Raw genomic sequence first — 22,286 nt, forward strand, 5'->3', positions numbered from 1 at the left:
AGCCCAGCCACACACCCCCACACCCCCTACTACCTCCTCCCAGGGCTTCCCAAGTGCCATTCCCTGCCCCAGCCCTTCCACACATCCCCATACCTGCTCTCCCTTTCCTTTCTAGGCCACTAACGCCTCTTCCAGGCACGTCTGTCCGCCCAGAGTGTGGGCTCTGAACACAAAAACTGCACTTGCTTGGGCCACCTGGGTGGCTCAGTGGGTTGAGTATCCGATTTTAGCTCAGGTCATGATCTCACGGCTCATGTGTTCGAGCCCCGCGTCGGGCCCTGTGCTGACAGCTCGGAGCCTAGAGCCTGCTTCCGACTCTGTGTCTCCCTCTCTCTCTGCCCCTCCCCTGCTCACATTCTGTCTCTCTCTCTTTCTCTCTCTCTCTTTCTCTCTGTCTCATATAAATAAACATTTTTTTAAAAATTTAAAACAAGAAAACATTTGCTTGTAGGTAAATAAATTTATCTCCAGTCCCGAGTGGCTACCCAGCCCACAGTTGCACCTGCCTTCCCTCCACATGGCGTCCTCTGTGGGGCCTGGCGTGGGGACGGTCTTGGGTGTAGGGACAGCTGCTGCCTCCGTGCCATCCCATGCCTCACCCGGCCCAAGGGTCAGAGGAAGGCCTCCAGCACCCAGTCAGAGGGCCACCAAGCAAAATCACCCACTGAGCCTGGGAATGATCACCAAAAGGTGAACTGTCCCTTTAATTTCTTCCCAGGCAAAGCCTTGAAGACTACAAAAACAACATTTTAATTTAAATTCCGATTCCACATTCATTCACGGAGCACCTCTGAGCAGGGATTTCATTAAAGGCTTTAATAGATTTTATAGGACTTGTCACATCCGGAAAGGTGATGGAGCAAATGCATTTTCTCTGCCCCCAGAATTTCAACAACGGCTTGGAAAACAAATTTACCATGAAAATGCAGAGCAGTCCAGCCTTGCACAGACAAGGAGAAACGACCTCACTCCAGGTAAACAGAGCCATGACAACCCTTGCTTTCTTCCCTCACACAATGGGGCCACTGCCACCAAGGAAATCAAAGGATGGTCAAGACTCGGGGTACACCGAGGATTTTGCCAGGAACAGGGGAACCAGGGGTCTCGGGTGGCCCGATTCCCAGCAGCACCCTGCAGGACCAGGCTGGACACCTCATTTGTGCACTGGTGGGTGTGGCATATAAGCAGTGTGGCCAACTGACCAGCGTTTTCCCAGGCCATCCTGATTTTAAAACGGAGAGTCCTGGAAACCCCCCCCATTCAAGCAAGCCAGGATGGTGGGCTACAGGGTCAGACGAGCAACAGATCAGCCCCCCTGCCCCCGCCAGCCCATTCCACACTGCACCTGCCTGGGCCCCTATGGATTCCCCAAATTCAACTGCCATTAGCAGAGCCAATCAGACCTTGGATCCCCCTTCCCAGAGTGCTGGCAGCCTGCAGGGCAGGGCGTCCTGTGGGTCCTCCTCTGAGAGGAGGCCGGGGACCCTGCACACACCAGTGGCCTCCCTCACACTGCCCACCCCCACAGACCCTGCTCCATGCACGGCCCAGCATCATCCCCCCGCCCCCACCCCCACCCCACTGCCCCAGAGAGGTCCCAAGAGCTCAGCAGAGACAGCCCAGGGCTGGAAAGGCAGATCGTGGCTTTGTCCGGAGGGCCACCAGCTCATGGTCAGCTCACCCCACACAGGTCTTTCTCCTTGGCCTCCAGAGCCTCCAAACTCCCAACCTCATCTCGCAGCCTACGGGCTCTGTCCAACTCCCCCAGGGAGCTCCTCAAAGAGCCCCTTCCCAAGTCCCGCACGGCTTCTATAACTGGTTCACCACCTTGTACTGGACGTGCCGGCATCAGCCCAGCCCCCACTCCTCCTCTGTCCCCCTGCCCAGAGCCACAGGGCACCTGCTGGCCACTTGCCCTTGGCTGCTGCCTGAGGACCCTCGCAGGAGATTGGAGCTCAGGCACTTATTCTCACCCACAGGGCTCAGCTCCTGTAAGGCAGCCTTCTCTAGGTGCTCTCAGGTCTAGGGGTGGGCTCCACCTTACCCAGGGCAATCCTCCTGCCTACACCTTGGTCCCCTTTTTCAGCTCTCCTCAGTTTCCCAACTGGAGCGTGGGTCTCCTAGCTGGACCCTAACTGACACAGATCTCTAATTTGGATTGTATACCAAAATAAATTCGAAATGGACCAAAGAGGCAAACATTTAAATATAACAATAGAAGTACTAGAAGAAAGTATAGGGACAATATTATGAGCTCACAAAGCACAAACGATAAAAAGAATTTCACCTCACATAGTAAAAACGTTTCTACAAGGCAAAACTACTTTAAACAAAGATAAAAGTCAAATAACAAATGAAGAAAAATACTTGCAGGTGTTTAACGATAAAGCCTTACCACATAAAAAGGCTGTACAAATCAGTAAGACAAAGTCCAACAACCCAATAGAAAATGGGTCAAGGACATAAATAATTTATAGAACAAGGAGAAGTTACAAACTTTCAAACACACAGAAAGCTGTTCAACTTAGCTCCCGGTAGGAGAAATGCAATCTCAAACCATGTCGACCCTCTTAGATTAGCAAAGATCCAAAGGTTTCTTGGCACAGACGTGTTGGGAGAATGGGGACGACACCTCACCCACTGCCGCGGGGTGGGGGCAGGCTCTGTGGGGGGCAACGAGACAACAGACCTTCCAAAGTTAAAACTGCCCCGTATTCCTAGGGATCTACCCTGAGACAAGCTCACTATCAGGAAAGGCACACGTTCAGGGGCATCACTGCATCACTGCCCATGACGGAAAAGTGAAAAACAGCCTGAATGTCCATCAACAATGGCTAGTCAGCACCGTGGGCCACACGGGGACTCTCACAGACACAGAGCCACGTGGACGGGGCTGCCCTGGAGGCCCCGTGAGAGACTGATGGCAGAACAGATGCCTCTCTGTGACTGAGAAGGCAGGAGAGGTTCCCTCCTTAGGGTGACCCTCTCTTGTGCCTTTTTCTTTTTGAATCATCTGCATGTATAACCTATTCCCCCTCCTCCAAAAAGGAAAAATAAAATGTATTAAAATATTTATATATACATTTTTGAATTCCCAATCCTGTAGCCAGCCCCAAAGGCTCTGACCCTGGGGACGGGATGGGGGGCCTCCCCATGTGATTTTATGTGTTGGCAGGCTTCCTTTTGGATGCTGGCCCCTCTGAGAGTCTAATGGGAGCTTCCGCTGACTCCCAGCACCCCACAGACGGGCCCCTCCCCCAGGAGCCCCTGGAAGCTGTCCCTGCGGGCACATATGAGGGAACTCTGCCACCATCTGGCAGATGAGAGAGGAGACACAGTCTGGGGACCCAGGTGGGTCCCCAGGACCCTGTTAAGCCCCAGGGTGTTGCTCTGGGGCCACATTCTGTGTGATCCAGGGCTCTCTGTGAGGGTCCACAGGGACACACACTGGATCTGAATCAATCAGTGTGTTTGTCATACTTCAATTACAAATAAAGAAATAAAACCCAGGTGCCCGGCTCACTCTGACCTGCCTTGGCAGTGGGGTGGGGTCCTAAAGTTAATACAATCCCCAGAAGCTACTGAAGCAAGTGTTGGGGCCCTTTCCAACATGACTGTGGACAAGACCAATGACCCCAGAGAGAAATGTGGCCTGACAACGCCCCCCCCCCAGAAGCCCCCAGGAATCCACTGGGGCAGACAGAACTCAGGCTGGGGGGCCATGAGGACAGGTAGTGACAGGGGTCCCCACAGGATGTGAGAGAGGACACAACCCCCCCTAGGCACCCCCACCTGGGTTTAGGGCTGAGTTTCAGCCCCCATCTGATGGGCTGCCCAGCCACTCTCGGCCCACAGCCCCAGCAGCGATCCTCACCCTGCCTCCTGTGTGCCCAGGGGACAGGCCCAGCCAGGTGCCTTGGAACGGGGCGTGCACAGACGGCCCACACTGTCCACTCTCTACCACAGGATCTACACTGCAGGGCATCTATACCGCAGCCAGCACGTCTACACTGCAGAGGGTCCTCCCTGCACTACACCCTGTACATCCACCTTGCGGGATGCATAGTGGAGCATAGCCACCCCTGATGCGTCTACACTGCAGAGAATCTGCACTGCGCCCTCCAGGGCATGGGTCCCAGGGTGTATCCGCCTTGTGATCTGTCCGTGTTGTGACGCGTCTACAAACACATGTGCGCACATACACGCACATGTCTGGAGCCAGGACTGCCAGAGCCGCTTCTACTGCCATTTGTGGACTGAATGACGAAGCGTCGACAATCCAAGACAAACGTGCTAACGCTCCACCTTCGATACCCAACAGTTTCCCACATGACCCCTGCCTGCCCCTGGGCTGACCTCCGCCAGGACCATCTGCAGAAGTGACTATGGCTGCAGAGCCTCGAACCCTGTTCTCAGTCCCAGGAGTTAGAACTAATGAAAGGAAAATAAAATCTTGGACGTGAGGATCATGATTTTACCTTTGAAAGTTTATTCTTTAACATTCCGGGAATGATTTGTTTTCTGTCTTTTGCATTTTTTTTCTCAAAAGCTTCCCACTGCCTTTAGGAAAAGGTACAAAAGTCTCCATGACCCACCCCTCCTCCGGCTCTCTCGTTTCCCTTAGGCCTGACCCCTCTATTTGGGGCTCCCCGCGAGCATAAAAGCACTGAATGCGTTTCCTGCCACAGATGGGGTGACTTAAAACAGCACAACTTCACTCTCTCACAGTTCTGGAAGGCAGAACTCCAAAGCCAAGGTGTCGGCAGAGCCACGCTCTCTCCCAATGTCTAGCTGGGCTTCCTCTCTCACCCCTTCCAGATCCTGCTGGTCTCCAGTGTCCCAGTCTCCACCTCCATCGCACACCACCCAGCGCTCTGCCTGTATCCTCTGCGTCTGTATGCAAATTTTCCTCTTCTGATAAGGATTTCACTCTGCAAATACCTACTTCCAAATAAGGTCACATTCACAGGTGCTGGGGTTAGGACTTCAACATGTCTTTTCAAGGACCTGACTCAACCCACAACGCTCATTGAGGAAGACACCAGTAAAACGTTACGACCCAGTTCAAAGTAAAATCCAAACCACAAACATAAACACAGGCGATCAAGAACCCTGAAATGAATCTGTAAGTACGTGACGACTGGTCACCACTCAGAGAGCAACCCTCAGGTGCTTTCCACCGACGGAACTAATTTGCACTTCGGCGAGAAAGAACCATCTGCCCTACTATCAATTTCCTGGGATTATAGGGCTATGAAATAGCTCAAAGATCATGAAAGACAGAAAATCTGTAAGGTAGAGCCAACAGGACACCCAAGAACTTTTGATGACATTTCAAAGTCTTTTGGCTTACAAATCATCCCACGACACCGCACGTGCACACGGAAGTGGAGAGAACACAGGACTACCGTGCCTCCCACCACACTCTGTCAGAGATCCGCTCTGTCCACATTCCCAGGACTATCCTCAGGCAAATCCCAAACACGATCTCATCTTTCGTTCATAAATACTTAATGAGTAGTTTTCAAAGGATTTTAGAGACAAAAATGACATGATCCTACTGGATTTTAGAAAAAGCACTCTGCTTGCCAAGTAGAGAAAGACTGAAGAAAATAGCAGAGGCAGAAAGGAGAACTCCCAGACACCCGGCACGTGTGAGCACACAACACACGGTCCGCACACTCAACACGCAGCGTATACGCCGCACGCATGGACACGCAACACACAGTGTGTGCACGTGCACATCTCTTGCCCATCACACGAGCTCCTCACCAACGCAGGGACGACGCTTTCACACAGATCACGCGGAAACGTCAAGTCCCCAAAGCCCCACTGGACACCTCTGGAGCCTTTCAAGCTGCTAGGCCCCCGCTCAGGCCCCCCGGCGCCTGCCTCATCTATCGTCCCCCTGGGCTCCAGGGAGCCTCCCGCTGCCCAGACACCTTCCCACCCTCAGAAGACCCCTGGACCCTCTTCTCTGCTATCTTGGGATGTAAGATTTGGCCACCAGTGTTGCCCTGGGAGATCTGCACTGCCCCTGCCCCGCTGGGAAGAAAGCAGGCTGAAGCATCAGGCAGGGACTTAGCTAAGGCCTCTCCAGGCACTTGAGACCTGTTAAGCCCCTCCCCATGGATCCCTCTGCACCTGTTCTATCATTGGGCAGCTAGCAACTGAGACTCCAGCCCCCGGTCTCCCAACATCAGGTGTCCCCACCTCTCTGTCTTCAAGGGTGCTGGTACCCATAACTCCCCTCCAAATCAGCCTGTCCCCAGGACCCACCTGCCAGTGTCCCCCTCCCCCACCAGACCGGGATCTCAGTGGCTCCAGTTCCCACTGGCCACCTTTTGCCAGCTCCAACCCTCCCGTCCACCTTCCATCCAGCAGCCAGAATGATTGTTTTGAAACACAAACGCGGCCACATCACCCCTCTGCCTAAAACTGCAGTCCGCACTGCCCCCAGATAGAAAGCCATTAAGGTCTCTTCTCATTGTGGCCCTGCCCGCCCTCCAGCCTCACCCCTTCCCACCTCTGTCCTTGCTCGCTCCCTCTCATGCTCCTACACCCTCCCCACGTAACCCTACTCACCCCTGGAAGCTAAGAGGCCACCTCTCTAGGAAGCCTGCCATGACTCGATCAGTGTTGGCCCATCAAAGAAAGACAAGCCTCTAGCATGATGAACATCAACCCCACAATGGAACTACTTGAAGGTCAGCCACACGTGTCCCTGAATCCTCAGGAACACGCCCCCCCCCCCCCCATCCCGCAACTGCCACAGAAGTTCACAAATGTGTTGAATGAGCCACGTGCAGTTCTGTCACAAAGCCTGGGGTCCCACCACTGGGGCCTCCTTTCGGCGTGTCCAGGTTATTCTTTAGGAAATTTCCAAGGGACCTGGGCTGGAGGGCCACCTCCCCCCGCCCCCCCCCCCCCCCCCCCCCCCCCCGCCCAGCAGTCCTGTCCTCTCTGCAGCAGTGCTCATAACTGGCCACTAGGTGTCAGGGTTGGGCTGCATTGAGCAGAACTCACCGGGCCTGGGAGACAGAGGGGATCCTGCTCACACACCCCAACCCTAAGGAAAATGACCGCCTTGGTTGGACAAAACTAGTCTGGGAGAGCCTCTTGGAAGACGGGGGATTCGAGGTGCTTTGGGCCAGTGGCTAACCTGGTTTCTCAGTTCCCCGCACAACCTGATGATCCCCACCACACACCACCTCCAGGAACCCCTGTGCCCCCTGCACCCTGCAGTTCACAGCCCCTTATAGCCTCCTGCCCCACTTACAGCTGATGTGAGGCCAGTATTGACTCCAAGTGTCCATCTGAGCCGCCCAAGCCCCAGGCTGAGACCCCAGACCAGGCCCAGAGCAGCGTGGGCAGGTAGGACGGCAGATTCACTCCAGCGTCCACAGGCAGCGGGCCCAGCTCGTGCAGGCGATGCGCAGAGCAAGGCTCACACAGCAAGGACGGAGCCGGCTCTAGACCAGCACTCCAGACCATCCTGTGGGGATATGGACGGAGACCTCAGGCAGGACCCACCTCCGCGGCAAGAGCCACCAGCTCTGAGGGTCTCTCAGTGAGAGCGTGAACTCTGCTCACGGCCACGCTCCTTGATCCCCGGGAAGGACGCAGGGGCTCCGGGTTTCCAGCTGCTCTGGAAGCTGCCTGCAGAGGGCCAGGTTCTTGAGGGAGCAGCAGGTCGCTGATACCAGGGCCCGCCCCTGAGTGTCCCCCCGTGGATGACGCTGACAGCAGCAGCTCCATCGGAAGCCTAGTGTGTCCGGTTGCTCTAGCATCACAAGCTCATGCCAGAGAAGCCCCGTCGGAGCCTGCTGTTTTCACCTACAAAGTAAGGCAAGAGTGGTACTGCCTCCTGGGTCCTTACGGGCAGAAAAAACACGAGTGCTGATAGGTCTGGCAGCGCCCGGCCCATAGTGGCCACTCGGATAAAGCAGAAGGAGACAGGTCAAGAGAATTGGGAAAGGGGACAAGACGTCGTCTTCAGGCAGAGTCCAGGCCTTATGGGCTACAGCAGGCAGCCTTCCCTCTGGGGGAAGTGCCCTCCCACATGCACCCGGCAGGCCCCATGGATAAATGGTTTGCCCAGAGCCAAGGCGTTTCCTGGCGTTCAGATGTTCGGTACTAAAACCCAGAGAGCCCCAGGTGCACCGGGATGGTCCTTCCCACAAAGGGGATGTCAGAGGCTGCAGGGTCACAGATGGGGAGGTGGGGGGCTCTTGCGAGGGTACAGTCAAGGTGGACACCCAGGTATGACCTGTTTGGACAGGATTGTCATGGAGACTAGAGAGTCTACACGTGAGTGGGAGCTGAGCCCTTGCTGACTCACCCAGGGCGGGTGTGGGGCCCAGAATCTCCTTCAAGACCTGGAGCTTCAAGAAGAGGCCTGGGGAGGAAGGACATTCAGGTCCTGGGCTCTAGACACAGCCTTGAGGACACACGGACCACACCACAGTCCTCAAGTCCAGTGAGAAGACCGAGAAGGAACCCCTGTGAAGCACTTGGTGGGGCTCTGGGTACGAGAAGGCAATGCTGATCAGGGCAGGAGGCCACCATTAAGCCGAGACCTGGAGCCTTTGCTACGAAACTGGGCCCCCCTGCCCCTCACCTCCTCCAACCCCCATCCCCAGGCTGGCCTGCCTCTTCCATTCCAAGATGGAAGCCGCGAACTCTGTGCCCACACACCCCGTTGACTCTGATCTTCCTCCCAGACCGCTCAGACCGCCAAACCACGTCAGCCCTTCCCAAGGTGCCCTCGCCGAGCCTGGCACCTGACCTCCTCCACGAACACGGTGTCACCCTTGCCAACACCACCACTGCAGCATGGAGGAACTCCGGCACAGGCAACGTACTGTGCGCACACACGGCCTCCTCGCCTTCTCCGTCCCCAGCTGATGGCACAGCTTGCTGATCACCTGAGACAGAAATCACGGTGGGCAAGGGGTGGGGGGACTTCCAGTCTGGATTCAAACCTCTGTCCTCCCCTGGGAAACCACAACCACGGTGGCCACGGGCCCCGTGAAACTAGACTCTCCCCACGGATTGTTGCAGGACCCAGCAGGCCAGACCAAGCAGGTCAGCGCAGGGCTCTCCGACCCACCCACTTGCAGGTCTGTGTTTCGGTGCTGGACGGGGGCAGAGGTTCCAGGCAAGGAACTCTGAGCCCTGACCAAGCCACATGCCTGACCCGTAGCAAGCCCGCCTGTGCCACAGCACCAGCCCAGAGTTGTCCGCATGCCCTTGCACACACACCCAGCTCACGTATGTGGACACTACGGCCACACCTGCACGGACAGCCTGCTCTGCCGTGACACACTCCCACCAGGTCTGGCTCGCAGCGGAAAACTCCCTCCACCTGTTGTCTCTCTCCCTCCCTGGAACCCTGGGCTGAGTGCACTCTGGTGGGGACAGAATGGTCGCAGACCCAGCCCAGGGCTCCACGAGGAGTCAGGCAGGGAGGAGAGACGTGTATCCTGCAGGACACGGGACCAGAAGAGCCAGGACAAGTGGCTCCTTAGACATGAAGCATCGCTCGCAGGTCTGTCTAGTTCAGTCTCTCAGACAGAAGCCCTCACCCCAGACTCTGGGAGCAGAGGCCACCCCTGCCCTACCCCAAGGCTCCAGGCTGGGTAGAGCAGCCATTCTGAGCTGGGTTGGTCCCAGCCTCAGCCCCTCATCCTGACCACTGCCAGAGTGGCAGCAAGGGGCCCCTCCTATAATCGCTGGACAGAGGTGCTACCACAATCCTGCCAGGTCCCAGCCCAGCCCCGTCCCTAGCACTATTTCTAGGGCCTGGTGCACACACAGTAGGCCAACATCAGCGTCTGCTGCAGGGACCAGCAGAGGTTCAAGTGAGCCAAAGGGTGAGCGGAGTCCAGGGCAGCCCCATCGGCAGGAAGCCCAGTGTGGGGCATGCCTGTGGGTCCTGGGCTGGGCTGCCTCCCTCTACTCCTGGAGGCACCGTTTGTTCAGCAGCCATCATTGGCTTGTGGAGCAAAAGGCCAGGCCCTGCACAGAGGACGGGGACCTGGAGGGAGAGGCCAGAGCCAGCCCCGATGCCCCCCAGCTAAGCCCTGCTTCCTTCCCCACACTCCCCCGGCCCCAGGCACGGACCCTCCCCAACCCCCACAGAGCACCCAAAATCCCTCCCTGCGTCAGAGCCGTGCAGACACCGGGCCTGCCGGTCCCCACCACGGCAGGACCCTGGTCACCGGCCACAGAGGCCAAAGAGAAGGTGCTCCAGGTGAAGGTGTCCGGGATGCGTAGACGAGACTCAAAAGCAGGAACGGGCGCTGGTGCCACGTGCAGCCCTGAGGCAGAGCCAGTCATGTGCACGCACGTGTCACCCAAGGGTGAGCGAGTACTACGGGGCGTGTCAGCATGACACGTGCGAGCAAGATGCTGCACACACGGGGCATGAAAACACGTGTGCTCACCAGCACCTGTATATGGAGCAGCGAGCACCTGACCTGGGGGCCCGACGCCTGCCCTGGCTGCCCTTCCCCCATCACCGATACCCCTGCAGCCAAGAGAGGGCCCCTCACCAGTGCCCGGTCTCAGTGGTCATCCCAGACAGCCCCACGCCACCATCTGGATCTAAAGACATCAGGAGGGGTCTGGAATTGAGCAGGGGTTTCTGCAAATGTGGGGGAGGAGGACGTGTGTGCTGAGATCTGTGTGCAGTGCAGGAAGGTGTGCATGCTATACTTTGTACAGGGCCCTGGGGTCGCCAAAGCTCGTGCAGCAGGCCAGGCTCCCTCCTCTGTCCTTGGGGTCGGTGCCAGGCAGGTGGGGAAGGGAATAAGCAACCTTGCCCGGCAGGACCCGTCACTCTGGCCCTACTTGCTCCCAGCTCAGCCTGTCCTCCCCTGCCCAGGAGCCCCAAGGGCGACCTCATCCTGGCCTTACTCCACCAACTGTCCCACCCCGGCCTCATCTGCCCACAGTCTGAGAGCCGGGTCCAAGGTGAACAGGTCTGGCCTCTGGAGCATCCTATTCCCGGCTGCACCTGTGGAAAAGGCCGGCTGCCCACATTCCCCGGGACCAGAAACAAGCTGAACTGTGTGGCATGAGCCCTGCACAGAAGGACAAGCACCGCCCAGCTCTAGAACCACCTCCTGGCCTGGCCTTCTGGTCTGAGTCATGGCTCTGCAGGAGTTTATTCGAGAATGAATCAGCCTTGCCTGTCTACTGATCTTCGGCATGAATTCGTGGACTGACAAGGAGGCCACGCTCATGGATGGCTCCTTTCTGGGTCCATCTCTGGCCCAGAGTGCTGGGCCACTCCAGGCACAGGGGGAGGGTGTCCAGGTACATCCACAATCTCCCACCAGCCACGTGCGTTTTTACATACACAGATGTGCCTGTGACCCCTCCCACCTGAGACACATAGGCACCTGCACCCTCCCTCCCTGCCCTGCCCACGCTTTCCGAGTGACCACAAGAGCTCTGCTGGAGACAAGAGGAGACCCCCCCTCCACCCCCCTCACTCCAAGTGCACCAGGACCACCCGGGGAGACATGCCCCCCAACTCGGGACAGGGACACGTGCTTGGTGAAGCCCCCCTTCCCACCCAGTAGGGCCCACTTCTGGTTGTTGGAGCCTGAGCAGGAAGGAGGGGAGCCGCCACTACAAAGTTGCCCACACCTGCCGCCCCATTTCCATTTCAGCCTCCAAGCCCTCCTCATCCGAGTTTCTGGGGGACAGGAACGGGTAAGCTGTCTGGTAATACAGCCAAATGACCCTCCCATGCTGAGAAGGGCCTGGCTTGCCTCGGGGAACCCTCATGCCTCATTCCTGCCTGGGTTTAAGTCACCTAGAAGTTTCTCAGCTTGTGTCTGGAGAGGGAAGAGGGAGTGCGTGTGGGCAGGGCAGGGGCCGTATGCAGGACAGGCAGGCTGTGCAAGCAGCCCAGGCCCTGGCCCAGGTTGCCCCAAACCCTGCCTCCCAAAGACCTCAGGTGGGGCTGGTGCCGTCCACAGCCGACTGGACTCTGGACAATACGCCCCCTTCCAACCTGGCTGCCCCTACAGACCCCCGGCGGGGCTCCTGCACCAACCCCTCCCTCGTCCCCCTCAGCCCCCTCCACCCCTTCACCCCACAGACCCTCTCCACCTGAGGACCTGGCAGGACCATCCTCCCCTCCTCAAAGTTTTCACAGAGACAAGAGCCAGTACCCCCGTCTGGGCAGCCAAAGCCCCTGGTCCCTCCCTCCCCGAGACCCCTCCCTCCCCCTGTCCTTTGTCCTTGGCACACACACTTGCAAGGCTCTGCCACCTCCTTGGACTCTTGCGGCTCCAGCCTTCTCAGCAGGGCCACCCTCTCAAAGATGGACGGGGCGCCAGCATTGCCGGCAGGCCCCTCTGCTTTGCTCCCCCGTAGCACACCTCGTCTTGGACCACACCTCACGCCGCACTCGATGTTTCCCTGCTACGGCATCAGCCCTGTGAGAGCGGGAAGACTTTCCTCTTTGCTCACTGCTGTATTCCTGGTCAAATGCTCGTGGAGCAAACTAATGACCCTGGGCCTAGAGTTGGGGTGTTTGAAAGTTGACTAAGCCGGAACCCCTGTGGGACCCCAGTCTGGCTGCCCCGGGTTTCTCCCACCTGCCCTGAGCCAGAGGCCTCCCTCAGCACCTGGCACAAGAACCCCCAGGCCATGACCTCCCCCTGGGGACAGCTCAGCGCTCACTGGGTGTTAAAGAACGGGGAGACAGCTGGGCGCCCAGTGGCAGGGAGGGGAGAGTCCCGTCCCCTCAGGGTTACACGTAGAAGGCTCTCTCTGCCTGCCGGAGAAGTGTGAGGACCTGGCTCCCATCCTAGGAAGACGGGCCGTGTCTTTTTCCAGGAACTCAGCTTCTCAATTACCTTCTTAGAGGCAGCTGGGGCCCAGGCACCTCCTCACCTGGTGAGCCGGTGAAGGAGAGAGCAGGAGAGCAGGCAGGCCTGGACCCCAACCTGCAGGGCAGAGTGCCTGTCGTCCCCACCAGGCCTGCCTGGGTGGAGCTGAGATTGTCGAAACACAGGCGAGCACACGGGTGCTCGGTGCACACATGCACACATGCGTGTGTGTGCATAAGTGTGTGTCTATATGTCTCCACATGTCTCTGTACGTGTCTGCATATGCCTGTACAAGTGTGTGTGCGCGCGTGTGTGTGTGTAAAGACCCAAGTCACCCGTTTCAGTCAGGGACAGGTGGAAGGTGGCTGCCACACCCACGTATAATGACAGTAAGAGTAAAGCTGGCACGGCTAAGCTCGCTCGTGGCCTACATTGTCTCAGGGTCTAACGCTCATTACCCACTAGCCACACTGGCCATGCTCCCCCGCCGCCCTGCTCTGAGGGGGACAAGGGCCCACTGGGCTCTCTGGACCTGCTTCCCCCCAAGCGTGCAGACCGGTGCATACAGCAGCACACAAACACAAATTCACCATCACACAAGATCACGCTCCCTCCCCCACGGCTCCCTGCCTGCATCTCTCCACAGGCTGACAGCATCTCACCTCACTCATTTCTGAAAATGGAACCGATCTCCCCGGAGTGACGTTCACACAGTGCCCAACCCACAGGGCAGGACAAAGGACCAGGGGGCAAGGCTGGGGCCACGGTGTTGCCAGGGGCCTCAGCTGAGGTGCTTCTGTGGGAGGAAGGGGCATCTAGGAGAGTCACTGCGACTGCAGGCCTGGCATTGGCTCCCTGGGGTCCCGAGACCCCCACCTGAATGTGCCAGGGGCTAGCTAAGCACCCGCACCTGGTATCTCCATTCTCCCCCAGCCCCTGCTGCCTCTGGGCCCCCCACCCTCCCATCTTCTACCCCCCCCATCCCACTTCAGAGGTGACAGCGGGGAGCCAGGCCAGCACCCAGGACAGACTTAGGAGGGCAGAGACCAGGTCTCAGAGGGGCTCAGAGTCCCAGACCCAGCCAGACACCGGTGGGGTGACACCCAGAGTCCGGTTTATCTCAGAGGAAGAGCCTCAGAGGAAGCCAAAGGCACGTGGGAAAGCCCACGAGAGGGTTCTTGTATTTCTGATACTGGGCTGTGGCCCCTCCTGAGCACTTAGGAAAAGGCCTGCCTGGAATCACCAGCTCCGGAGAAAGTTTGGGATGGCACTTGTCCTTTGCTGAGCTGGGACAAAGCAGGAGGGATACAAGGGTCCCACCTGGGCAGGGCTTGCCGTGAAGAAGCCCACTCCAGGGCCCGCGCTCAGGGCAAGACAGGACACCAGTCTGCTATGCGCTGGCCAGAGGGCAGACAGAGCCACGGACCCCTCCTAAGATGAGCAAGGGACGGGGACCCCGGCGTCCCTCCCAGGGAAGGCCCACAGCCAGGCCCAGAGCGGCCAGCCACTCAGCACAGCCCGCACAGAGAGCCACTCCCTCCCTCCCAGGGTGCCCAGGCCCAGCCTGGTTCACAGAAGCAAGGCGGACAGCATTCTCTCCGGCCTCTTTCACTCTGCTTCTCAGAGAGAATGTCCTCGTTCAAATCGACGAAGTCTGAGGGTATTCACACGGGACAGTGAATTGTTCCAAAGCAAGTTCTAGCGACAGTGCCCTACACACACCAGAAACAAATGCCTGCGTGCTCCTGCATGGAGGTGAGGGTCCTTGGGGCTGCCAGGGTATGGAGCAGACCCTGCTGGGGGCCCCGTGGGGTGGAGGCTCAGCCCTAGAGGGATGGCCGGAGCCCCCGGCTGAGGCTCCCAGCACCCCCACCCGCCTATGCCCACCTCTGGGCCCGTGGGAGGAGAGGCTGGTGCACCCAGCCCCCGGCCTCGGGCCGGGTGACTTCAGGGCACTTGGGCAACTGCCCCGGCTCCTGTCCTGACCCAGGACACAGGGACACAGGAACTGCGGCTCTGGTGAAGGAAGCACAGCGAGGAAGGTGGGGAGACACCCAGCAGGAGGTAGGTAGCCTTGTCCCCCTAGACTGGAAACACACGGGCCCTTGACGCAGAAGTCCCTGCTGAGGACCTGCCCAGAGACGGTGCCGGGGACCGTCAGTAGCTGCAGCATTGCTGAAACAGCCCAGCTGTAAGGTATCAGGACTGAGCAAGTCTTAGAGAGTGGCTAGTGACAGTGGGCACTCAGGGAGGGACCAGGAGCTAGACAAGAACAAATCTCTCCGCACACTTCCACCGTGTGTGTGGTTTTGGCACACGTACATGTCCTTCTTTTGGCAAAAGAGAGAGAGAGAGAGAGAATTGGGTTGTCTGCAGGCAACAGATCCTGCTTCCATACAAAGACATACAGACCCCCCCAGATTCCTAAATCTGGCTGGAGCCTATGTAGACCGCCCCGCAGACCCAAGTACAGAGCTTTACTACAGAAACCGCACACGGACAGACACAGATACACAATACACACGGGCACACACACAGGGTCAGGCACAAGACCTGCCAAGGCACCCACATATGCAGATAAGGGTGCCCAGGTCTACAGGGACCCACAGACAAAGGCACGGACGAGCTCAGTGGAGCGCACAGACATGGCCCCCTCCCACTGCCAACAAACCTGGGCCTGCCCGAGGCCCCCACGCACAGGCACACATGTGCACAGATGCACACGCACGCACGCATACACGCGCACCAGGGCCGCCCACTGGAGACTCCAACCAGGCGAGTGAGCATGGCAGCAACCCCGGGGACGACTGTAAGTGCTACCTCGGTTCCTGCCCCCACTTCCCCCGCCAGAGCTCCACGTCAACCAGCAGGATCCGCCTCCCTCCTTCACAGCTCATTGGCGCTGCCACCAGGCTGGAGACCTTGCCGGGAAGCCAGCTCCCGCTGAGGCTGTTGGCCAGGCAGGTCCCGAAAGCCCCCCAGGAGATCAAGAGCTGACTGGGACCCTGATGAGCACCCGTCCATGGGGGCCACACCTCCCTCCTCCACCCTTGCCACAGCCTGAACTGGCCTCCTCCGCATGCCCACAGAGGCCACCAACCTCCGGCCCCATGTCATTGGACAGGTCAGCGGGGAAAAGAGCAGGTAGCCAGGCAGAAAGGGTGTGCGCTGTGACTGGGAGGGCTCTGGCTTCAGGACCCTGGGATTTGAAGGGGGCAGGGGTGAGTCTGGGAGGTGTGTTTGCAAAGGCACTGCCTTGATCCCATGTAGAGTGTGCATGGGGGGCAGACAGGACAGAGGAGGATGGAGGGAGGTCCTTAACCCTGGCAAAGTGGCCACAGCCTCTGCCAGAGAACTTGAGGCAGCTGCTGTTCCAAGCGAACAGCCAGATCCCAGAGTTTCTCTTCTCTTTCTCAGAACCCAGCCCCAGGAGGCCCCCGCCCAGACTCCCAACTCCACAGCACCTCCCACCGCCCCTGGGAGCGAATCCTTATCAGTCCCACCTCAGGATGCAGGCTGCTGAGCTGGATCCCCTTGAAAGCAGAGGCTTCCCCTTCCAGGCTGCGGTGGGCGCCAACTTCTCCTGGGACAACGGCACCGGGCACAATGTCACCCTCCCCGAGCCGCTGCCACCCTTCTACGTGCTCCTGCCAACGGTGTACTCTGTGATCTGTGCCATGGGGCTGGCAGGTAACACAGCTATCATCTACGTGATTCGGAGGGTGCCCAAGATGAAAACGGTGAGCAACGTGTTCACCTTGAACCTGGCCATCACCGATGGCCTCTTCGCACTGGTGCTGCCTGTCAGCATCACGGAGCACCTCCTGCAGCGCTGGCCCTTCGGGGAGCCGCTCTGCAAACTGGTGCTGGCCATCGACCACTACAACATCTTCTCCAGCATCTACTTCCCGGCCACCATGAGTGTGGATCGCTACCTGGTGGTGCTGGCCACCACACAGTGCCGCCGGGTGCCCCAGCGCACCCTCCGCGGAGCGAAGATCACCAGCCTCTGTGTCTGGATCGGTGGCACCATCATGGTCCTGCCCTTCCCCTTTGCTGGCGTCTACAGCAATCAGCTGCAGGTCACGAGTTGCGCGCTGATTTTCCCGTGGCCTGAGAGGGCCTGCTTCAAGGCCAGCCGCATCTACATGCTAGTCCTGGGCTTTGTGGTGCCCATGTGTACCCTCTGCGTGCTCTACGTGGACCTGTTGCGTCAGCTGCGGGCCCTGCGGCTCCACTCCAGAACCAAAGCTCTGGGCAAAGCCAAGCGAAAGGTGACCACCCTGGTCCTGGCTGTGCTGGCCGTGGGCCTGCTCTGCCGGACGCCCTTCCACCTGGCCTCCGTCGTGGCCCTGACCACAGACGTGCCCCAGACGTCATTGGTCAGCGGCATGTCCTACGTCGTCACCAGCCTCAGCTATGCCAGCTCCTGTCTCAACCCTTTCCTCTACGCCTTCCTGGATGAGAACTTCCAAAACAGCTTCCGCAGCACGTTCCGGTGCTCAGGGGCCTCAGCGCCCTCCGCAGAGCCCCCGTGTGTCTGCTAGGAAAAGTGCTGTTCCCTTTGGAGGAAAGGCTCACCTGCTCACGTCCCATCGCCACCTTCTCCGCACAGAGAGAGGAAGACCCGTGAAGGCCGCCCACCGGACCTGCAGAGACGACCGCGACATCTTTCCCAGGTCTCTGCCACCTGGACAGCCCCTGGGCAGGCAGCTGCAGGGAGTCAGGTTCTGGCCCCACCCTGCCTGTCTGACCCCGGGCGCAACAGGCATCCTGACTCTACTCACCTGCAGAGAGGCAGACAGAAGACGTCCCCGGAGGCTCCTTCCCCATCTTCCCTGACAATCATAATCTGGAGGGAAAGAAACCCACACTGTGATTGCATCCCGGGGCCACCACTGCACTCCACACTCGGCACCCTTGGGCTGGTCCCTCCCAAGACAGTGCTGAGATGGCAAAAGTGCAAGCACCTGGGGCAGGAAAGCCAGGTGTTACTGCAAAGGCCACAGACTCAATTATCAAATAAGGCCACGGAATGCATTCTCATAGCTTGAAACTTGGGCGGCATTTCACCAGGAGGCCTATGCCCACTTGGTGTCCTCTCTTGACCCTGCATGCTGTGTGGCCCATGCCCCTTTCGTGCCCTCCGTGTCATAGTCTGTGGCCAGCAGGACCCTTCTTCCAGGACCTTTGGACCCCCACGGTCTAGAGGGGCATCTGGTACTTGGATGGGCTGACATCCGGACCCCTCCTCCCTGGGTTGTGGCCTGGGGCCTAGATTCAGCCAGCAGGAGCCCTGTGCTGAACCTCTGGGGTCAGGGTGGGGACACTTAGCTGCTGGCTATTCAGAGACCTGAAGCCTCAGCCAGGCTCCCCCGCCCTTAGCCCCGCGGCTCCCAGCTGGTTCCATGCTTGGCACTCTAGCTGTGCCATTCTGTGCATCGTCTGGCATCTCCCAGGACCCTCCTCAGCTCATGGTGCCCTAGGCCGGCTTCAGTCCTCATGGCACAGAGCTCTGAGCTGTCTGTCCAGCTGGCATGCAACACCCACCATTCACCATCCATGAGGTGCCCCCCAGGGGGCGTGACTGCCGCCCTTCACATACTCCAGCTTCTCCAGTCACGTGGTCCTTAAAGCTCAGACCCACATCCTTTTCCCCTCCTGTCAGCCTGAAACAACTTACAGCCACCTCTGTGCTGCCTCGTCCCTGACGACACCAGAATCTACTGCCGTATGATGAATTTCCCCTGATCCTAACAGCTTAAGACAACATTTTATTATTTCATAGCTCCTGTCGCTCAAGAATTTGAGAGACGTTTTGGAGTAGTTCTGGCTCAGAGTCTCTCATGAGGTTGTAGTCAGGCTGTTGGGTGAGGCTCTGGTCACCTGAAGTCTGGACTCACACTGGGGACACTGCTTCCAAGGAGCCCCTCACATGGCCCGGCGCGCGAGGCCTCAGGTCCTCCCCACATGGACTCTCCCCAGGGCTGCTTGGACATTGCCCCCGTGTGGCTGCTGGTCCCCCAGGGTGAACCAGTGGAGAGTGGGAGCCAGGAAGAGGCCTCAACACCATCTAAGACTGTCTTGGGGGGCACCTGGGTGGCTCAGTCGGTTGAGTGTCTGATTCTTGGTTTCGGCTCCGGTCATGATCCCAGAATCATGGGACCGAGCCCCACATTAGGCTCCCTGCTGAGCGCAGAGCCTGGCTAAGATTCTCTCTCCCTCTGCCCCTTTCCCCTACTCTCTTGCTCACTCGCTCGCTCACTCTCTCAAAAATAAATAAAAAACATTTTTAAAATTAAAAAAATAAATAAATAAAAATAAATTTTAAAAGACTATCTTGGAAGCCATTTGCCACATTCTAATCATTAGAAGTCAGCCACTAAGCCCAGCCCACACTCGGGGGCTGTGGACATTTTTTAAGCCACCACTAACACCCACATCTCTCACTGGAAGATTCTGGGACCTGTTTGGTCACTGCAGGGCGGACACCTCCGCCAGCAGCAGCCCCAATTAGTGCCTCTGCACTGGCCCTGCGTGCAAGCTTCTTGAGGAGAGGAGCTGAGGCTCTTGACACGTCTTCTAAAACCGTGGAGGTGAGAGCGGGTGTGAGGTGCAAATGAGTGAGTGAACAGGGCACAGCAGTCACAAAGGCTGGAGGGTGCGTTCCTGACAAGCGGTGGGAACAGAGGGGCGGGGAGGGGCGTGGCGCTGCTCAGAGACTCCTCAACACTTGACCCTGCCCCCTTCGCCCCCGGGCCCCAGCAACACTGGGAGGATGGGCGGCAGCGTGGCAGGGACCAAGGCCAATCAGAATCAGTCAGGCAGCCCGCAGTTCCCCGCCCCATCCCCATGTCCGATGGGAGGGAGGGTCCTCACGCCAGGACCCCGGAGACCCCAAGGACGGGGGCGGAGGAGGGGGTGGCCATGGGCCAGCCAGATGAGGGGACAGGTGAATCCTCACCAAGGTTCCACCCAAGCGAGTTGCTGGGTCCCCAGGAAAATGCCAACCGCCCACCTCCCCCGCTGGCGCTGGTCGTCTCCACACCCTCCACTGTGACTTCCTGAGGTGGAGTGGGGGGAGAGAAAGGAGTGTCCCCAACCTCTGAGCTTGTCGTCCAGGGGAGGACCCGGGGCTCCCCTCGGCTCTCCAAATCTCCCAGCTAGGGCGGGCCGGCTCCGCAGCGCAAAGTCCAGCGGGCAGGCGGGCCCTCCGCCTCCCTAGCAGGTGCAACCCGGCCGCTGACCCCTGCCCGCAGCCCCGTCCTGGTCCACAACCTGGGCCTTCCCCCACGAACCCGCAAGGAAGGTTCAGCCGTCCCTTTTGCAGAGGTGAGGAAACTGAGGCTCGGAGGAACCAGGAGACTTAACCAACCCGGGGGCTGGTAGGGGCGGAGGCGAGGGGGGCACGTGGGGGAGGGGGGCAGGGCCGCGGCCGACACGGGAGGGGACGGAGGTGGGGACGTGGTGCGGGTGGAGGTGGGCAGCGGACGCCGTTGGGCAGGGGCGGACACAGTCCTGGAGAGCTTGGGTTGGGACCCTACGCCCACGGTCCTGTGGGCCACCTCACAGGCCCCTCACGCCTGCGCGGCGCGGTTCGTGTGACCCCTCACGGCCCATCTCTGCGCGGGTGCTCACTGCGGGGTCGGCCCTGCACGGACCCACCTTGAGCTCCTCCATCAGCAGAACCACAACTGTCCTGAGCATTCTTCACGCACCTCCGCCCTATGGCCGGTCACTCCCAAACTTTTCCTTGACGCTTACTTTTGATTTTAACAGCAAAGTGCCCGTCATTAAAACTTGTGCCAAACCACACATTGGCGCATCTGCCTGTGCCCAAACACCTCGGCCTGAGCTCGCCCTCGCTACCCCCTCTGAGGGCCTCTTTCTGAGAGGGTCCTCGGCCAGTAGAGTCAACCTGGGCAGAACAGGGTCCCCACAGTGGCCAGGGGGGCGAATCCACATCTCAGGGCCACCAGGGGAGGCTGTTCTTTTCATCTTCCATCAAGACCCCCCTTAGACCTGCTCAAGGGAGGGGGAAGGGCTGGGGCAGGCAGGGGGTCTGCTGAACCTGTGACCCAGGTGGGAAGAGCACCCCCCCACACTGGACCCACAGGGAACCTCTAGCAGCCGGGGCAGGATGGACGCACAGTAGTCGTTCAGGGAGAAACGGTTTGTGCTGGGGGAAAGGCAACAGACCTCCAGGGCATCGTGAACTAACTGGTCACATCCCTTCTCAAAGCCAGAGCCTGGCCAGGTGAGGAGCACAGAGGGAGTAGAAGGACTCACGGCCCCAACAGCCCCACCCCACAGGGGCCCAAAACACCTGCTCAGGAGGCAAGAGTTTATTATGGCCCTCCATGGGCCTAGAGGCATGATCAAGGTTGGTTACATGTAGGGGAAATCATGCTTGTCGCATGCATAAATACATGGAGATACATGTTACACCAGCACAAATTCACAACTCCTGCAGCCTTGGCAGGACAGTGCCCCAGCTGAGGCAGCCCCAGTCTCCAGAGCCCCCCCCCCCCCAACTGCAGCCAGCACAGCCCCATCCTCTCCAGGAGCAACCCCACAGGGCCAGGGCTCCCTGAAGCAGGAGGAGTCGGCCCAAAGTCAGTGCTTCGTGTTCTTTGCAGGTGCTTAAGGTCACCTGGCTGAGGTCTGCAGCTCAGCTCACAGGTGGAGGCAGAATAGTCTGTCCAGCGCTGGGAGTATTCAACAGTTTCTCTGCAGGGAGAGTGTTTGCAAAGTCACCAAACCACAGTTACATCTGCAGACCAGGGAGGGTGCTTCTCTGGTGACAACAGCAGGGAGACACCCTCCCCTCCAGTGTTTCCACAGCTGGACAGTCCTCACACTTGGCTCAAGCAGGCCCTGTCGAGCCCCACCCCTTACACCAGCTCTGCATGCGAAGCCATCCCGATGTGGCCCCAGGTAGGGTAAGTCCCAGCAGCAGGAAGCTCAGACCTGCCCAACAGACACTGGGAGGCTTGTAAATGAAGCAGGAATCAGTCATTTGGCGGGGTGGGGAGGAAAAAAAGACCCCATCCCCACTGCCACTCCTCTTCCAAGGCCACCAGGATCCAAACACGGTGCAGGGTCCTGCCAGCTGCATGGCTGCTGACCTCTGATTTCAAGAGAGCCGGGGAGGACACAGGGACCCCCAGACGGAGCATGGCAGAGCCCTCCCCAGCACCAAGCAGCCAAGACCAGGAACACAGGGCTGTTTCAGTAATGACAGAGTGGGGGCACCTGGGTGGTTCAGTTAGTTGAGCTTCCGACTCTTGATTTCAGCTCGGGTCATGGTCCGGGGGTCGTGGGATTGAGCCCCACGTCGGGCTCTGCACTGAGCCTGCTTGGGATTCTCTTTCTCCCCCTCTGCCCCTCTCCCCCCCTTGCGTCCTCTCTCTCTCTCTAAAAAGAGAAACACAA

General features: G+C 58.8%; 1 protein-coding gene across 1 annotated transcript; it reads left to right on the forward strand.

Moving 5' to 3' along the window:
• Positions 1 to 16,360: 16,360 nt before the first annotated feature.
• On the forward strand, positions 16,361 to 17,398 carry NPBWR2 (neuropeptides B and W receptor 2). The gene has a single exon (XM_015070790.2). The coding sequence runs from the start codon at positions 16,361 to 16,363 to the stop codon at positions 17,396 to 17,398; it is 1,038 nt and encodes a 345-aa protein (XP_014926276.2).
• The last annotated feature ends 4,888 nt before the right edge of the window (positions 17,399 to 22,286 follow it).

This window comes from Acinonyx jubatus, chromosome A3, assembly GCF_027475565.1.
Source record: "Acinonyx jubatus isolate Ajub_Pintada_27869175 chromosome A3, VMU_Ajub_asm_v1.0, whole genome shotgun sequence".
NCBI classification, from domain to species: Eukaryota; Metazoa; Chordata; class Mammalia; order Carnivora; family Felidae; genus Acinonyx; species Acinonyx jubatus.